Source organism: Peromyscus californicus, unplaced genomic scaffold, assembly GCF_007827085.1.
Source record: "Peromyscus californicus insignis strain IS unplaced genomic scaffold, ASM782708v3 Scaffold_6__1_contigs__length_162567912, whole genome shotgun sequence".
Taxonomy (NCBI): Eukaryota; Metazoa; Chordata; class Mammalia; order Rodentia; family Cricetidae; genus Peromyscus; species Peromyscus californicus.
In genome coordinates, this window is record NW_026294584.1 from 114,081,090 (window position 1) to 114,098,869 (window position 17,780).

A 17,780-nucleotide genomic window follows, 5' to 3' on the forward strand; every position below is an offset into this window, starting at 1 on the left:
GGGGCACTGGGTATGGGTGTATGGGTGTGTGTGTGTGTGTGTGTGTGTGTGTGTGTGTGTGTGTGTGTGTGTGTGTCTCAGTCAGGAAAGGGCTTGCCCAAGGATGCAGACCTGAGTTCACCTCCCCAGCACCCACAGGTGTGATGGTTATAATGCCAGCCCTAGGAAGACAGAGACAGGAGGATCCCTGGTGCTTGTTGGCAAGTCAACCTGGTTGAATCAAGTGTTCCAGGCTCAGTGAGAGAGCCTGTCTCAAAAAAGAAGTTGAGAAAGACATGGAACATTGACCTCTGACCTCTACACACACACACACACACACACACACACACACACACACACACACACGCACGAGAGAGAGGGAGAGGGAGAGGGAGAGGGAGAGGGATAGGGAGGGAGGGAGGGAGGGAGGGAGGGAGGGAGAGAGACAGAGACAGAGACAGAGAGACAGAGAGAGAGAGAGAGAACGAGAACACAAATCAGGAACACACACAGAGAGGCACACACATACACACAGATAAAAGAGCAAATCAGGAACAGTGGTGTGGGTTTTTCGCTGTTATCTTGAAATATGCATCTTAATTGTCAATTATTAAATCTTTAGACAATCATCAAGGAAAAAGGAAAGCTTTGGTGTTCCATGTTTCTAAGTGTAGGTAAGGGTTTAAAAGAGATTTTTTTTTTCCAGGGCATGGAGCAGGAAGGGATTGGACTGGGAGGGTTTCTTTCCCTGATGGAAAGGCCATTTTTCTCATTGTGTTCGTTTGCTATTTAAGAAGAGGTTGCTATGTTTAGAAAAGCTAGTAACGCAGATATTTTTCTCCATGGCAAGTTGCCACTGAAGGGATGATTTCAGCAAAGATAATCTCTTTCAAACTCTGGCCAGGAGCTAAATTCTTATGTCACTTAAAGTTGCTGCAGGCTTTTAGTTTTTAAATAAAAATACAAACAACTGTGCTATCAAGTCTTGACTTTTACCTCAGTTTGGTTACCAAAGGGCTTTCCTGGAAGCGTCTACTGTTGAAACTATCCCAACTATCAGCTACCCAATATTGTACTTTGTCCTTTCTAAAAACAAAAATCAATCTTTAGTTTTTCCATAGCACACTCCCCTCAAGTGTAAGGATGGTGAGTCACTCACATTTAAAAAAATAAAAAATAAACAAACCGCTGATGCAAACCCCAGGCAGAAGCAGACTTGTTAGGGAGTATTCCCACAAGAACCCATCTTCTGTTTTTGTTTGTGCTCTTGCTTCTCATGAAAACAGATTCTGAGAACAAAAGAAAAACCTGAAACCAAAACACCAGAGACCAGCACTACACAGGAGGGACTTGGGGCTCACCCAACTGGTTTCTCTGCTGCAGCCTGGATGGGCTGAGAGGCTCAGGTCCTGCCCTCACCTGCAATGTTCTGAGGCTGGAGGCTGCCTTTGTAGGCATGAATCACCAAGTTCAGACTCCATGGACAGAGGGCAGGCAGTGGGTGGTAGGGGGGAGGCCTTTGGAGAGGACTCTGCGCTCTGATGGGAGCCTGGCTTATTCTAGAGACTCAGAGGGTGGCAATCCTGGCAGGGAAATGAGCAACAAACCTGAGCTGAGGTGCGGAAGGGGACTTAACAAAAAGCAGTCTATAAAACAGCCTTTGTGCACCGTGCACCGGATTGCAGAGTCCCTCTTTATGAGTGGCCAACATTACTGCTCCAAGGCCCCTGCAGCCCACACCTGGTCACCTGTTCCTTGAAGTTCACAGGCTCTTTTTTCAAGGGGATGGAGGGACCACTCTGTTTTCAAAGGAGCTAAAAAAAACTATTTCAAAACAGTCCTAATTGCTAGAGTTAGAGTCAATGTGCAAAGAGGAAAATCTCAAGCTGCATTTCATTCTAAAAGTGTCTTACGAATTTTTCATAAAGTAGGCTCCAAGACCTGTGCTGTAATTACTTGCCCACCAAATCTCAAAGAATGTGGTTTCTCCAGGCCTGGGGAGTAGTTCTCACGAGTGCAGGAATCCGCAAAGCAAAGTTCTTCCCCCTCCCCATCATGAAGTGGGGTTTACACTGCACACTCCTAACACCAGCGTAGCAAAATGGCTTTGTAAGAAGCCACTGACAACTTAATAAAGTCCTAACACAGACATGTTTCCTTTTGTTGTCCTTCTGTGTTGAGTTACATCTTAGCCAATTCTGCATGCAGTTAAGTATAGACACGACATTGTGCTGCTCACTCTGGGAATGGAACTGGGTTTGGAACAAAGGAAGAGCAGACTATTTTCTCCTTTTTGCTGTTACTTCTCTTTCCGTGGGAAACAGAAGAACTTTTAAATCTTAAACTACAACAAATTTGGCTATTGTAAACATATGTCAACAACAGCCTTTTCTTTCTTGGTACCTAACTGCTAGAACTTGCTAGATGTTAGCTAGGCCTTTTCATGCAGGGCCTGCCTCAACAGACTGCACAATACTAAGGTTGGTGATTCCTCCCCTTCCGGCATTCTGACCCTCATCGTACATGTTCCTCTCCCAGCCACCATCCTCAGACACACACATCCGTGTAACCACTCCTCCCCAGAGGCAAGAGCTGGGAAACTGACCTCTTTCCTTCTAGAGAATCCTACGCAGCTTCTAGGTTTCAAAAGACACATCGTTTTCTCAGGTCACTTTTCCTAGTCACATACAGCATTCTCTATGCAACAAATGATCTATGTGTGTATGGGTATGCGTATACATATGTGTGGATATATGCATGCAATTATTTGGTAGCTTGTTCACAAGACTCCAAACACCTCTACAGCAAGTACAGGTCTTTCTCGTTTGACCACATTCAGTCTGTCATTGTGGCCAAGTAATTATCCCTGGATGGAGTGGCTTGATTTCTACATTCAGGAACTCCAATTCTGAGAACAGAGATGTGATGGCCATCAGAAGACAAGCTACCCAAGGAGTCAGCAAGGCCTGAGGCTGGGGATATACTGTTTCCATCAGCCACACATTGGCAGCCCATTGTGGGTGGACCTTGTCAGAGCCTTGTCTACACCCTTGGGCACTGTTCTGGGAATGTGCATTTTGTCACTATCCAAACCTAAAGATGTACCCCATGCTGGGATCCAGAAAACAAATCTCTGAGCTGATGCAAGAACCATCTGAGAACGTGATGGCAGCTCTTGGATGGGAGGAACTGGGGACATGGTGGACCACTGGCTACAAAAGCCATTTAGCACCCAAATGGCATTTAGCGAAGGGCAACATTTACAGCTGAGCATTCTATCACTTAGTGACTAAGAATTTTAAAATAAACACCAAGTTCCTTTTAAACAGAAATGGAAAAAGAAACAACTTCATAAACTCACTGGCACGGTTGTAATGTGGAAGTCCCCATCTATGGTTAGATATGAAACTCAGTGGATTCTAGAATGATGCTCATTCAAATGCTCACCAGCCATTCATTCTATTATTTAGGGTGGAATAAATTAATTACAGGCTGGAGGGAATATTTTGAATGTTAGGATCAGTCACCAGATAGCTCTGAGTCCCTAAAGTTGAAAGCATCAAGGGGTCTGAAATATGCATGGGCTTTTTTTTCTTTCTTTCTTTTCTTTTGGCAAGGAAGTGAAAATTTATGCAAAACATTACACGTCTATCTTTTATAATTAATTTTCCAATGCCTCACCTATACATATTTTAATAATTCCTGATTTATAAGATGGTATCTATAATAAAATTTTCTATTTTCCAATAAATGAAAAGGAGGCAGGTTCACTCCGACAACAGAGTGTCACACAATATCTACGTGTCAGGCACCAATTTTTAGTTCTTACATGTAAGTTAAAGGATAAGGAATTTATAATGCTGCCTGTGAGGGGAACCACTTTTCATACACAAATGTGATTTTTTTCCAAAGGGTAATACAACAGTACATTTACATAAACTAATCCAAACAATCTATGTATTTGACAATGGCAAACCTCACACAGACAGGCTATTGTTGGTTTACATCTTGGAGTTCTTTATACTGGCTTGTAGCACCGCTCTAGCTGTCAAAGGTTTGACTTGGACGCTAAATAAATGGTTATAGAAGTGCTGTGCAGCGATATTGGACTTCTTTGCAAAAGAAAACCTGCTGTGTATGAATTCAAAAGCTATTAATTTTTCAGTCAAAAATATTCGTGCCTATTTCTTTTAATAAAGAAATACTGTGCTGAGCTTCTAAGAGATAATGTTGACTAGTGGTAGAGAATTTTCAATAGAGCAGTTAAAAATAAATTTAGTAGGAGGTCCCCTTCAAAGTTATAATTTTCTAGAATGTAAAACATTTTTTTTTTCAATACTAATCAAGACAAACCTTCCTTCCCTGTTCATTCCCTCACCCCTAGCTGCTTCTGTCTTGTTTATTGGCTACTTAGCACAGGTCCACAGGGAGACAGAACATCAAGGGTCCTCATGTGCCCATGTGGGCTTGTATATATGGTGCTCAGGGCTAGTCCCAGGCCCGATTACCCACTGAGGACCCCAAGGGACTCTGTAGTTCCATCTCTTTATGTGGATTCCTTCTCTGCCTTGATCCAAAATGAGCCTATTGCCAGAGTGATACATTCAATCATGGCTCTATCATGGCTGTTTTTAATTCATGGAGGAAGATGGGGACAACCTGTCTATCCCTGTTGCTATGTGTGAAGACTTAGAGTCTTCAATCTGAAGGAAGCACTTCACTAAAAACCACTGTGGATTTCCAGAGAGGTCCAGGGCAATCATTCCCCTTTGCCACTGGTCATGACACCATTTCAGGGTAGCACTAATTCTTCCCAATGGTCATCTGAAAAGAGGAGATGAAGAGCAGCTTTGGATGGTCTGGCTCCTTCCCCATCCTTTCCTTTTTGGTAGCTTACCCATCCTATCCTGCAGCCATTTACTGTGAGATACATGGAAGCTAAGACTCTTTCTCAGTAAAAATGGATGCGTGGAGTGTTTAATGATTTTATGTCCTGTATCTCAGTAATGTGTTCTGCTTCAGACATTAATTCTGTCTGCCAACTGCATCTTGGCAGGCTACCATATTTACTGGGTTAATAGTCTGACTCCGTTTTATTTCTATCACCATACATCATACATATAGGGGTGTATGTTTGCTTTATTTATAGAAAAAAAAATCAGTCAAAACAGATAAACCAATACTTTGCCATTATGCTGCATCATTGCATGTTGATTAAAATTGCTGCTACTAACTATAGATTGTCAACGCTCAATTAATTTTCACATAGGGACTCCCAGCAAAATCAAATAAAGTCAGCGTACCTTTAAATTTTACAAATCTTAAAATCAGGAACCAAGGCATGGCCTCCATTTTGAATAATCAGCTAGAGCCACTAGGAGACTTCCAGAAATGTATGTGAGTGATACCAGTGCTGATGAGATCAGTTTATGGTTTAAAAACAAACAAACAAAAAACAAGGTTCAAGGCAGGATGTTTGCTTTAGGTATCATATGCCTACCCAGATCTCAACTTTAAGGCCCAGTACAAGGAAATATGACAAGCAAAGCCAACTTCTAAAAACCTGGGATGGATACCATGTCTGTCTCATCCTGGGTCTCTCCCGGATGCCTAGCATCCTGCCTGTCTTCTCCATGAAAAGTCAGAAAGTCGGGTGAAGGAGGGCTTTGGAATTCACAGCTGCCCTCTGGAGCTATTCTCCCAGTGCTTGAGGTGGGACGCGGAGAAGGAATACCACTAGTTTATGGTGCCATTCCCCCGGGTGGGGACCAGTACTTACGGGCTGAGGGGCAGCTTTGGGTTCTGTAGACTTCACATGCAGGTGGGTCATCATGGCTTGCAGGCGCTCTTTGTCTTTTGCAAGCTAATGGGAAGAAAAGGCTTTGTTATGTCTTTGAATAGAGATGTGTGACTCTTTCAAATACCCCCCAACTATGCATATCCCAACTAACTACAGCACATGATAGAATCATTTTTATTACTTCATCGTTTGAAATCTACAGGACCCCTGCCAAAGTCTGAGGAACCGGAGGTGTTGATGTGAGATTTCCCAACACAAGGTGCATTAGTCTTTAACTGGGACATTCTAGACCTGCTGGCACCACGGAGTCCCAGGGAACATGGACAGCTCAAAGGCAAGCATGAATCATGCCCATTAGCCAAGCTGATTCATGAGGAGGCCACGGGAAGATGAGCAGCTAGCTCACACTCATAAACTCATCGGTTGTGCTTGTGGACAAACTCATGGACACCTGGATACACTTGTGGAAAGCTGGCTGAGTCTGTCTTACAGGGACTGGCAGGTGACAGTGGCTGGAACGAGGCTACCAGGACTGAGGGGCTCCCATTTGTAGGTAAACACTAAGTTCCCTGTTTCAGGGGTTCAACATCTGAGTACCCACTAGGTAGATGTTCTCTTAATAACCCCAGTATCTTCATTCCATGAAAAGTTATCTTCTGATGTCACAGATGTTTCTAACTGGATGGGCAGGGTGGAAAGTCGCTTATTCATTAGATGCTATAACCTTTATGCTGGTTTTGGACCATTTTGATATAGTGGTAACTTGGTTATATCACAAGACAGGTGGGGTAAGGACCTCTAATGATGACTTTTAGATAAGTAGTGTCTAATATGGACTCCAAAAATAAAATGAAGTTAAGGAAACAGATGCAGCATGAAGAGACAATGTAGACACAGGAAGGGGAGGAATATTTTTGCACTAGTGTGTATATCTTCCAAAGTTTCACAGATAGTTTGTCTAAAACAATGCCTCAGAAGCAGGGTAGGGAACCTATTCTTTTAATACCTCATAGTTTTAAACCTTTAGGAAGTAAGTTTCTTTTTTTAAGTCTAAAATTATGCCAAAATTAAACCCACTTCACATTTTTAACCAAGTTATTTCTGGTGGTGGGGAGACAGGAGGTCGGGGCTCAGGAGTCAGGGGAAGGCAGAGAAAGGGGGCCGGGTGCAGTGGCAGAAGAAGACACGAGTCTGCCTCTTCCCCCACCGGCTGGCTCAGTCAACAGCCATATCACATTTGAGTTTTTATTTCTTTTTATTCCCTTGTGGTTCAGGGAGGAATAAATTAAGAAGAAGAAGAAAAAGTAGGGGGGAAAAGCCTTCCAGTGTTAGTTAGCATTTATCTTTCAACAAACAGGAAATGAAAATGACGCCATCTTAGGGTGGGCTTTACGTTACCACCCCGTTCTTCGGTGCATTACTCTGCTGCCAAACTAAGACTCTCTAAACACATAACGCCAAAGGAATTTGGGTTTTCAGAGGTGCTCAGACAAAACATTTCAAATGTTGGGAGCAGCATTTTTCTATGGTTATTCCTTTTTTTTTTTTTTTACATTAAGTGCCCTAAAGGGTTTTTTTTTTTTTTAATTGTTGTTGCCTATTTTTTTTTTTTGGTTTTGTTTTTTATACTAAAACTAAACTACTTTGAAATGTCTTTTTTGTTGTTGTTGTTGGTTTTAAGTTTGTTTTGAAAACTCTCACGGGGCAGAAAGGAATTTAGCCATGAATGCCACTCTTTCTCAAAACATGGAGTAGTAGACTGCCCATGCCGAACAACACAAATTAAAGGGTGAAAGGTGGTATTTACCGAAGAGTCTGCTGAATATTAATTGTGACTTAATTTAGGGGTAAACATCTCCGATGTAGCAATTACAAGGAATTAGGATAGTAAGAGGAGAAAAAAAAAACTCTAAAGCCCCGCCACCAGGCAAGATCCTCTCCTTACCCTGAGCCTGACCTTCTAACAGACAAGAGTAAGGACAATGTGTGTGCAGGGCCACACCCACACCCTGAAGCTTACTGCCCCTGGGAACACATCCCACAAAACCCCCAGTGTCACCAACTTTTCCAGCATCACTTCATCACATCATGTGAGGATACAGACATCTTATGGTAGGGAATATGGCCTTAGTACACCCTCTTCCCTTGGGATTCCATGAAAAGCCAAGAAAAGGGGGCTGAGAAACAGTCCAAAGACAACTGGCCATCTGGCTGACAAGTTAAAAAATAAAATATGTTGTGATGTCCAAAGAGACTGGTTCTCAAAAGCTTCCCCAGGAGGTACTACACGGGCAGGCCAATGGGCTCCACCAGACTGCGCTTCTGAGCAGGGGTCATTGGAATCAGCTGGTCTGTCTGTACACCAACTCTCTTGAAAGACAGCAGAACGGAAGGAGATAATGGACATGCTATCCTACTGGGCTGTGTTCAAATTCTGGCCTCTGAGCACATTCTATAATCCTTGTGAGCATTTCATTTTTGTTCTTCTAAATATGGATCCCTCATCTCTGAACCCTTTGGGTTGTTCTGAACATGAGTTCCGTACAGAGAAAGCTCAGTGCAGCAGCTAATGAATGCTTCATGGAGGTTAAAAATACCTGCTGCAATTTTTTTTTTAAAGAAGAAATTAAATCAGTCTAGTCTACACTGGCTGGGTATATCTTTGGAATCAGGATCCACATAATGGGGTGTAATAGAGTCAGCTGTGAGTCTGGGTGGGGAGAGAAATAAGCCCCCGGTTTTAAAGACTAGAACAGGGCAGACAGCACAGGGAAGATGGTGTCTAACTCTGATAGATTCATCTCTGGGCCTGACTGTATCTTGCCCTCAGCCCTGGGCAACTGATTTTTCTCCATCGGATGATATCTGTCACCCTCTCTTCTATTATCCAAGCCTCAAGTTGGGTTTTAGACACAGTGTGGAAGCTAAGAACTCATGCACTGCTCCAACACCACCGACAAATGTCGACGACAAGGCACTCGACCACTCAATGTCTGTACAGACAAACCCCAGGGAGATCCAGCGCATGCTTTTGTCAGAGAGAAGGGAGCAGAGTTTGGGGTTCCCTCACCATCTTCCTTCTGCCTGCTGTCAGGAAGACTGTTTTCAGGGCAATCTGGCAGCTCTTGTTAGTGACACACAGTAGTCCACTGAAATGAGTGAGGGGAAATACGTAAATGTGCTACAGTTATTAGAGACAGATGAGGAGAAGGTGTGAGCCATTTATTTGCTTGGACAGAAATAAAAATCACTGTGGCTCTGGGTCCCCTTGACTTATGTACTGTAATTGGGGAAACTGAGGTACACAGGATGGACACCTGTAAGGCCACAGCGCCAAGAAAGGACAGAAGTAAGGCTGGAATCCTGCTTTATAATGCTGGCTCTAACTTTACCCAAAGGGACTGATCTTCAAACTCTGCTGGGACCTTCCCCGAATGACAAACGTCTTCCCCTCTACCACTCCTCGCCCTGACTTAGGACACCACTGACACAGGAGTGGGATGGACAGTGGTAGCAGGTGACCCACCTGAGGAGCAGGAGGGATTGAGATGTCCCCAAGGAGACCACCACTAAACTCTGAGGTTTCAGTGAAGCCTGCTAAGCCACCTCTCAAGAGAGGACACGGGAAGTCTGGGCTTTTGATGGGCCACAAGGGTGCGTGTAAAAGCAAAGGAGTCTGGGTGACCCTGCTCTTCCATGGACTTCAACAGTGACTATCTCCCTTTCAGAGCAAGCTTTTATGCAGCAAAGACCCAACAGACAAACCCCACTTTGACAGACAGCACCCAGTTACACTGCTCCCTTAACTGCACACGATCAGAGCAAGATGGAATAAGGCGTCAGAAATCAAACCCACACACCCTGAACAGGAGTCTCTGGAAGGAAGGAATGCAACTCCAACTCTTCCACCAACCTGGTCAGCTGCCAAGTGGAAACGCTGTACCCAGTCCAGACATTCACATGCCTTCTGAATTCAGCCCTGGGACAAACTGGTGAAGATTTCTCAACCATCAACTGCCATGTTCAGCTGGTGGGTGACCCACGGTTCATTTCACCCCAACTCAAGAATTTCCCTACTTTTATTGTGTTCCTTCATCATCTTAACATTCCTCACATGTTGTTATTAAAGACTCTCTTGACATTTAAAGCAGACACATACTAATAGTCAGTCATAGTCTCGGAATCCTAATGCTTGCAGACTTAGGCAGGATTTTAAATTATGAAAAAAATCAGTGCCTTGGTTTTCAAAGAAGGACGTGGAAGTGAGAAACCCAAACGCTCGCTCGCTCTCCCTTTCTCTGGCTCCAGCCTCAAGGCCCCGGCCACAGGAGGTCACAGTAATGCTGGGCCTTTGCTGTCCCTGACACTCTCTGAGCTTGCTCAGGAGAGGCAAGAGGTTCTGTGGGGCTGCTGCTATGAGGAGATGTCCTGAGCATGGCCACAAAAGTGGTTAGAAAGGGCCAAAGGGGGACACATTACAGATCATATATTTGCTGAAATCTAGGAAGCCGGTGTGATTACAAATAGCCCCGCTAATGGTGGGGTAATCACATGCAAAGCCCATACTGTAATTAATTTGTGTTAGGATTAATGTCTCCCCCTGCTACTGAAACCTGTGCACTTTTCTCTCTGCTGACACTTCTGGAGAGCTTACAGTTCCCAGTGTGGTCAAGTTATCCAACTTCCCCTTGGTTCCCGAGTCACTGGGCAGGATGCCTTGGGAAGGAGCTCTGGGAGGCAGGCAAGGAACATGGTGTCATAGCCAAATGTTCAGTCTAGCAACTGGCTCCTGAATGGGTAAGATCAGAATCCTATGGACAAAGGAAGAGACTCCGGGCAATACTGCAGGCAGGTGGCACCTTCAATTAAATGGTGACCAGCCTGGCATGGGGAGGTGGGCTTTTTCTATCATTCACCACTACCTTGAAACAGATTAACCTGATGGTTTAAACTAGTGGTTCTCAACCTGTGGTCCACAACCCCTTTGGGGGTTGAAGGACGCTTTCACAGGTGTTGCCTAAGGCCATCCCGCATATCAGATATTTACATTACAACTCATAACAGTAGCAAAGTTACAGTTAGAAAGTAGCAATGAAAATAATTTTATGGTAGGGGGTCACCACTATACAGGGAACTGTATTAAAGGGTTGCAGCATTAGGAAGGCTGGGAACCACTGCTCTAAGCAACTCAGTGTCCTTATCTGATGGGTGGGAAACGAACATGGTATCTTTGACTCTTAGATGTCAATGATGGCTACAATCCCTACAGACAGAGTATCACCTTCAAAGGACCATGGAGAAGCATTACAATAAACATGTCTAATAGATACACCCCAGAGACTGATTTCCACTCCTTACATAAAAATGGACGAGAATCAGGGGAAGTGGGCAACAGTTCTTAACGGAGAGATTTGATAAATTGTGGGTGCAAAGCCTCAGGGACAGTGACTCGTATATGAGGAGGCCAACGGTCATCCAAGAGATGTTCCAGACCCCCTCTGAGCTATGTACAAGCAGGACACAGAACAATGGACGATCCCTCCCACAGTAGTCCCAGCTTTTAAACTGGAAATCCTAGGTCCTGGGAATTTCCTCAAACCTAGGGGGGTAGGCTGGGATGGCTGGTCATTCTTCTTGGTGGATATCAGCTAGATTAATTTTGAAAAAAAGGATTGTATTTTTTTTTCTCTCCATCTCCTCTGTACAATCTGGGCACATTCTCAAGTGGCTGCCTTGACCTGGAACCTCCTTGTTAACAGCCTCTGCCACTGTCCCCTGCACAGGAAACTCAAGAGTGCTTGCTACGGCACTGGAGGCATGCTAGACTTCCTTCCCTGCCGCTATAATACACGGACCCCTTGCTCACTTCCATCCAGTGCTTCAGTACAGTTAATACATGGGAAGGAGGACAGTGTGCATGAAATCTAATTACTGACACTCTCCTCTAGGCCCAGCCTCTCAAACAGGGGCTGATTGACTCCGTTCAGTTGCCCCTTTTCCTTCTGCCTGCTTGCTCTGTGTGTGTGTGTGTGTGTGTGTGTGTGCGCGCGCGCGCACGCGCGCGCTGCAATTGAACCCAGGCTCAATGCATGTGACTCTAACACTCCGCCAACTGAGCTACATGCTCAGCCCTCACCTTCTTTCACGATCAGCCTAAAGGATTCGAGGGGCTGGAGGAAATCTGTCTCGAAACGCATCCCTATGGTACACAATGAAAACACATCATCTCCAGACGACATAATCTACTGGAGAGGATGAAAAGTGGGTAACGTGGCAATGTCTTATGACAGAGATAGTCTGCAGGCTCAAGAAAATGGCACCCACGCCATTCTCATCTTCCTAAGAGAGGTCCATACAAATGGGCGTCTTTTTAGCCTATAATTTTAAGTAATTCCTTCTCCTAACATGGAATTATGTCCTGTGCACTGTACTTTTTTTGTGTTATCTCATCCACAGCTTAAGAGCGGAACAAACGGATATGCAGTCACCAGCTGGGTTCACCCAGTTGAAATAATATAGAATGTGCACACTCAGCTCACACCTGGCAGCCGGTGGGTCCCGAGCCCTCCGAGAGGCATCCTGTGTTTCTTGACTCTCCTGCCTGTATCATGTGGGGTAAGCTATCCTTACTTTTAACACATTACTAGTTCCTGCAGCTGGGTCCCTCGGTCCTGGCAGGGACAGGGCGAAGGGAAGTTTATATGTTTTATGACGTATGTAAGGCCATAACTTTTACCCCTGCAATTCCATCTCATGCCTTTACACATCATCCTCCCCGCAAAAAAAAAAAAAAATCCATCCAAAGAGAACATTTAACAGATGGAATAATGAAAATGTACCTTCTGACCTTTAAAAAAAAGGAAAAAAGCCCTTGACCTAAATGACTTCTGTCGTCCATGCCTCTCTTGCTATGAAACATCTACATCTGCGCATATGACCTCCCAGAGTTCATAAAGGTTGGCTCCTAAGTAATAGCTGGTGTTGACCCTCAGGAACTTCATGGGTAAGACATTCTAACTGGCTCTCAAGGAGTGAAAGAAATGTCCAAAATCTCAGATCAGCTACTCCGAGATCTTTTTGACTCTCTTTGCCTCTCCATGAGACCAGGGCAAGGGCAAACTTGGAGTAGAATTGACCAACCTTCCCTGCACTGCTAAGAAAACATTCATTATGAACTCCAAGACACACTCCTCCCTTGCTTTGTAATTGATATGCTGGCGAAAATGTGGGCTTTGTGAATCCAGTCATATTTTATCTCCACAGTGATGGGGGAAGCTCTCATGCACAGTGGTGGTAAGGGAGCCTCATAGGTTTTTCCATTTGACCGCAGTGGAGACAGCACTAAGAAGGGAAACAGCTCTAGCTGTTGCCTCAAGGCAAACCAGTGGTTAATCTCTTCAGGGAGCTGTGAGTGATGGAGCAGAGACACAAGGATCTTCTGTTCTGGGTCCACTACAGACCAACGGTACCATACAGGGATACAGAACAGCACTCAAGAGGCCGCCGCCAGCTTCAGTTCCCTCTGGATTTGACTCATCCTCCTAGTCGTCCTGTAGTCTTTATTATCCTCTAAGTGAGACGAAAGGAACCACCACACACGCACATGCTAAGATCCAGTGTGAGCCCATGTGAAATGGGGGGCAAAGGAGTGGCCTCTGCTGTTGCCAACACAAAGCCTGTGAGTTAGATGGCAGGCTATGGAAGGCGTGTGAGCCTAATACAGCATCATTTTTTTTTTTTTTTGGAATTGTTCAAACCTTAACTGTTTGAACATAACCTTGCTATTGTGCTGCAAATACTTCCTAAGTTTACACTTTAATAACTATCGATTTTATAATAAACTTTGAGAAACTAAGACATTTAAGAGTTCCCTGGACTGGGAAAGAAATGTCTTAAATGAAAAGAAGCAATTCCTTGGACTAGTGCTGTGCGGTACATTTCTTCCAGAGCACGTGCTACCCCAGGCTGTGGTTGAGAGTGGGAGATCGTGTGGGAACTAGCAACAGAGAGGCTGGCCCAGTCCAAGTCTGGCTCCCCCGAGTATTCTTACACTGCAGGTCCCTGGCTGCCCCCACTGCCTCTGGTTCTCTGGACATCATGATTTGGAGTTAAGTAAATTAAAGTGGACATTCCCAGGTTGAGAGCTGTGAGGCACGCTTATAATCCCAACACTCAGGAGGTTGAGGCAGTCAGATTGCAGTGAGTTCAGGGCCAGCTTGGACTATATAGTGGGAACTTGTCCCCTGAATCAAAACGCAACATAATAAAACGTAGTACACTTACAACACAGGTATATGCAATGGCAAAACACACACACACACACACACACACACACACACACACACACACACACACACACACACACAGGAATGCTGAACTTTAAAGAAATGGGAAGCCAACAAGAGCTCCAACTTGAATCACATTGCTCATCTCAAAGCTCCCAAAGTTGCTAGGCTTGAAATCTAAACTCTTTCATCTGGTCCTTAGAAGAGTTCTGAATTCTCAGGGCGAGGGTTTGAGCATAAAAACTCAGGTCGGGGATGCAGCTCAGTGGTAGAACACTTGACTGGCTTCTGCAGAAGCCTGGGTTCAATCCCCAGCACCACAGAAACAGGACAGGCTAGCAACTATGAACATCTTTCGTCAGGCTCTCTGACTGAGCAATAACGGATGCATAACATCTGGTTTTAGCTGGTCCCTTCCCAGCACTGGCGCCCTCTTTTGAGTAAAGTTCTGCTGCTGTGAAGAATGTGCGTCAACTAGCCAGCCAATGGCAGTCCCGCTTGTTATCTGTGAGGTGGTTTTTCTTCTTGTTGTTCGTTTGTTTTTTATTTGAGACAGGGTATTACTATGTAGCCCTGGCTGGACTGAAATTCCCTATGTAAACCAGGCTGGCTTTGAACTCTCGAAGATCCAACTGCCTCTGTCTCCTGAGTGCTGGGATTAAAGTTGTATACCACCATGCCTAGCTCATCTACTGTTTTGGAAGATCTATTTATTTTATTTATAATTTGTGTGTGTGTGTGTGTGTGTGTGTGTGTGTGTGTGTGTGTGTGTGTGTGTGTGTGTTATGTGAGTTTATGTGTACCATGCGTGCAGGTGCCTAAAGAAGCTATAAGAGTATGTCCGATCCCCTGCAACTGGAGTTACAGACAGTTAGGAGCCATCGCGTGGATACTGGGAATCCTGGTCCTTTGCAAGAGCCATTAAGAGCTCTTAACTGGTGAGCTGCTGTCTAGCCTTCCACTTGTCATCTATTTTATAGTCCAATTTCCCCTGTAGAATGTAAGAAACAGGAGGGCAGCTTTAGCCACTCCTAACCACTCCCATCTTCATACCACTTCACAGAGCCTCCAGAAAGGTCCTTGCTCCGTAAGAAGATGAAGAAATGAACCGGTATCCCGGAGGCCAAGGTGGGCAAGCGCTTGCCTTATGAAGCCGCTGGAATGGTGAGCTGACTGAAGTGGGACTGGAGGTTTTACCCGCTATGGCGAAGGAGGCATATGGAGGGGAAGGCGGAACTTTAGACCCCCGGGGGAACAAGAGACGACTAATAATATAATGAAATTTCTCATCCCGATGGCCAGGGGTTGTTTGGCAAACTTCTATAACAACCAAGTAGTAAATGTTTTCAGCTTTGCAGCCCATAGGGGTTCCTGTGCAGTTACCAGCTTCTATTTCTGTGGAGTACAAAACAACCACACAGTATCGGTAAATGGGCTTTGGCCTATCTGTGTCTCCATATGATGTAATGTACAAACAATAAAATGTGAGTTTCATGCAATCTCCACCTCTCATGAAACATCTCTCTCTCTTTTCCCCCAACCACTTAACAACCTTTCTCAGACTATGAGGTCATGCCCAGTTTGAGGTCATCTACAGTTTGCTAACTCCTACCAAGCTCCATGCATCAGTTACATCAGCTCTTAAGCTGAGAAGAAATGGGATCCACAGTCCCATCTGACAGCAACTGTCCATCAGAGCACTACGGCATCCCAGGGAGCCACCCAAGTTGGCTGACTTCCAGCCAGATCATCTTTGTTTTCTCTCACCCCTGAAAAACCTGCCTTTGGTTTGACCAAGGCTGAAGGCTGTGATCTCAGAACACACGAAACCTGCAAAGAGTCCAGTATTCCTCTTCTGCATTTCTAGTCCTAGGCCACACCCACCAAAAAATCTTCAGAGGAGCTGCCAGGAGATAATAGCCTGGATGACCAATGGCTCACTCTGCCCATGCTCCTGACCTTCTCTGTGGAGAGTGAGAAATAACTGATCAAGTAGATTCCTTGTTCTCTGTGTTCCCTAGTAATTAACAGTGGTCCAAGATCAACCATGCAGACAGACAGAAAGACCTACCTGGGCAAACTGAGACAACTCCGACAACTTATTCATGCCCATCATAGGAATTTAATCTCATAGCAAATAAATCAATCTGGAGACACGCATTATTTTGAAAATACCACCACCAATAAATACATAGACCTTGCAGGCAGTAAGAGGTAAAGTCTCTATTTGGTGGAATCCACTTTTGCCAGGTCTGAGTTTTATATAAATGTGGGGAGTGGGTTAATCCTACTATTCACTTCTCTTCTCTATAGTATGCTCAAGTTAAATATGCTTCCAAAGACTGACTTTATGGCATGCTCTAACCTTGTACAAACATCTCACCATTTTCAGCAAGTTTATATTTGCTGTCTGAATAGAAAATATTAACGAGCTCAAGAAGATAACTTATGAGGAAAAAGTATTCTACCAACATTGTAGTTTGTCATATAAGATAATAACTAATTTTTTTTTTTTAAATTCCTTTCTGTCCGGAAAAGTCACAACAAAAAGTTTAAGTGTGTTTGGGCTGATTTTTCTCTGCAACTATTTGAAGCTGTAAATGACTTAACTCAGTAAAACTCCAAATGTAATTATCTTCTGTACTTAGCCTAGGGCTCTCCATATATCTCGCCATTGCTGCCTTGCATACAAAACAGGCTTTTCCATGGCTGGTACCAATATAATGTACAACATTGTTTTAATTTCCCCTCATCGGCTAACCTCTTGCCTACACTGAACCAGCCAGAGGAGAAGCATCCGTGAGTCATCAGCCACTCAAAAGCATTCTGGAACTCAGTTGCATAAATGGGGTTTGTAGGGTCAGGCTTTTGCAACTGTACGTTTTAATAATCTCCATTTCTGACCCAATTTTTACTTTCAGAAACTAATTTTCGATTAATTACACCAAGAAGGAGATTACTGTTAAAATATGGAGGTGCCTCCACAAGTTCTACCCGTAAGTCCAACTCGCATTAAAAATGTCCCCAGCGCCCTCAAAGGCGATTCTTCCAGGAAAACTGCACACATTTACTCTTCAGTGGTAAAATACATCCAACATAGCCCAGAGCATTTCCAAATATCGTGCTGCAGATAGAGTAAACATGCATATACCTTCTCTGCATTATAAATTAATATATATATATATATATATATATATATATGTGTGTGTGTGTGTGTGTATGGACTTGAAATATACAGTGAACTCAATTACTCTCAGTGATAACAGAGAGAAAGGGGCCGATGCCAAATAGGGACCGAATTCTCATACAGCTTCTCCTGTGGCTTGAGAACACACATGTCTTTGTGTGTTCCCTCACCCATCTTGATCTCACACACTCATCCTCTGTCCATTCATGCTCGCGTTCTCTCACTCTCCCTCCCTCGAGCTCCACTTCAGCACTGATAGCAGCTTCTGGGGTGCAGCAACAACAGATGAGCCAAAGTGTGAAGGACGAGCAATGACGGAGACAGCAAGAGAGAGAAGGTGCCAGAGAGACAAGAGGAGCTGGACAGACTGAAAGAGAGGGAGGAAGGGAGAGGGAAAGAAAGGAAGAGGACGGGGGAGGGAGGAAAGGCTGGGGTGGGGGCTGGGGGCAACTGGCACTTGGCAGCACAGAGGATGCTGCTCAGAATCGGGGAAAGGTTTGAGCGAGCACCAGTCCCAAAGAAGTGCGCT

At 44.5% G+C, this 17,780-nt stretch overlaps 1 protein-coding gene across 8 annotated transcripts in view; it reads right to left on the reverse strand.

Annotated features, from left to right (window-relative positions):
- Foxp1 (forkhead box P1) overlaps positions 1-17,780 on the reverse strand; it is a 527,364-nt gene that overhangs the window by 23,800 nt on the left and 485,784 nt on the right. For all 8 annotated transcript variants that reach the window (XM_052722207.1, XM_052722208.1, XM_052722211.1 and 5 more), the window contains one exon: positions 5,759-5,842. In XM_052722207.1, the coding sequence (XP_052578167.1) occupies positions 5,759-5,842 (84 nt within the window). The remainder of the gene's footprint in view (positions 1-5,758; positions 5,843-17,780) is intronic.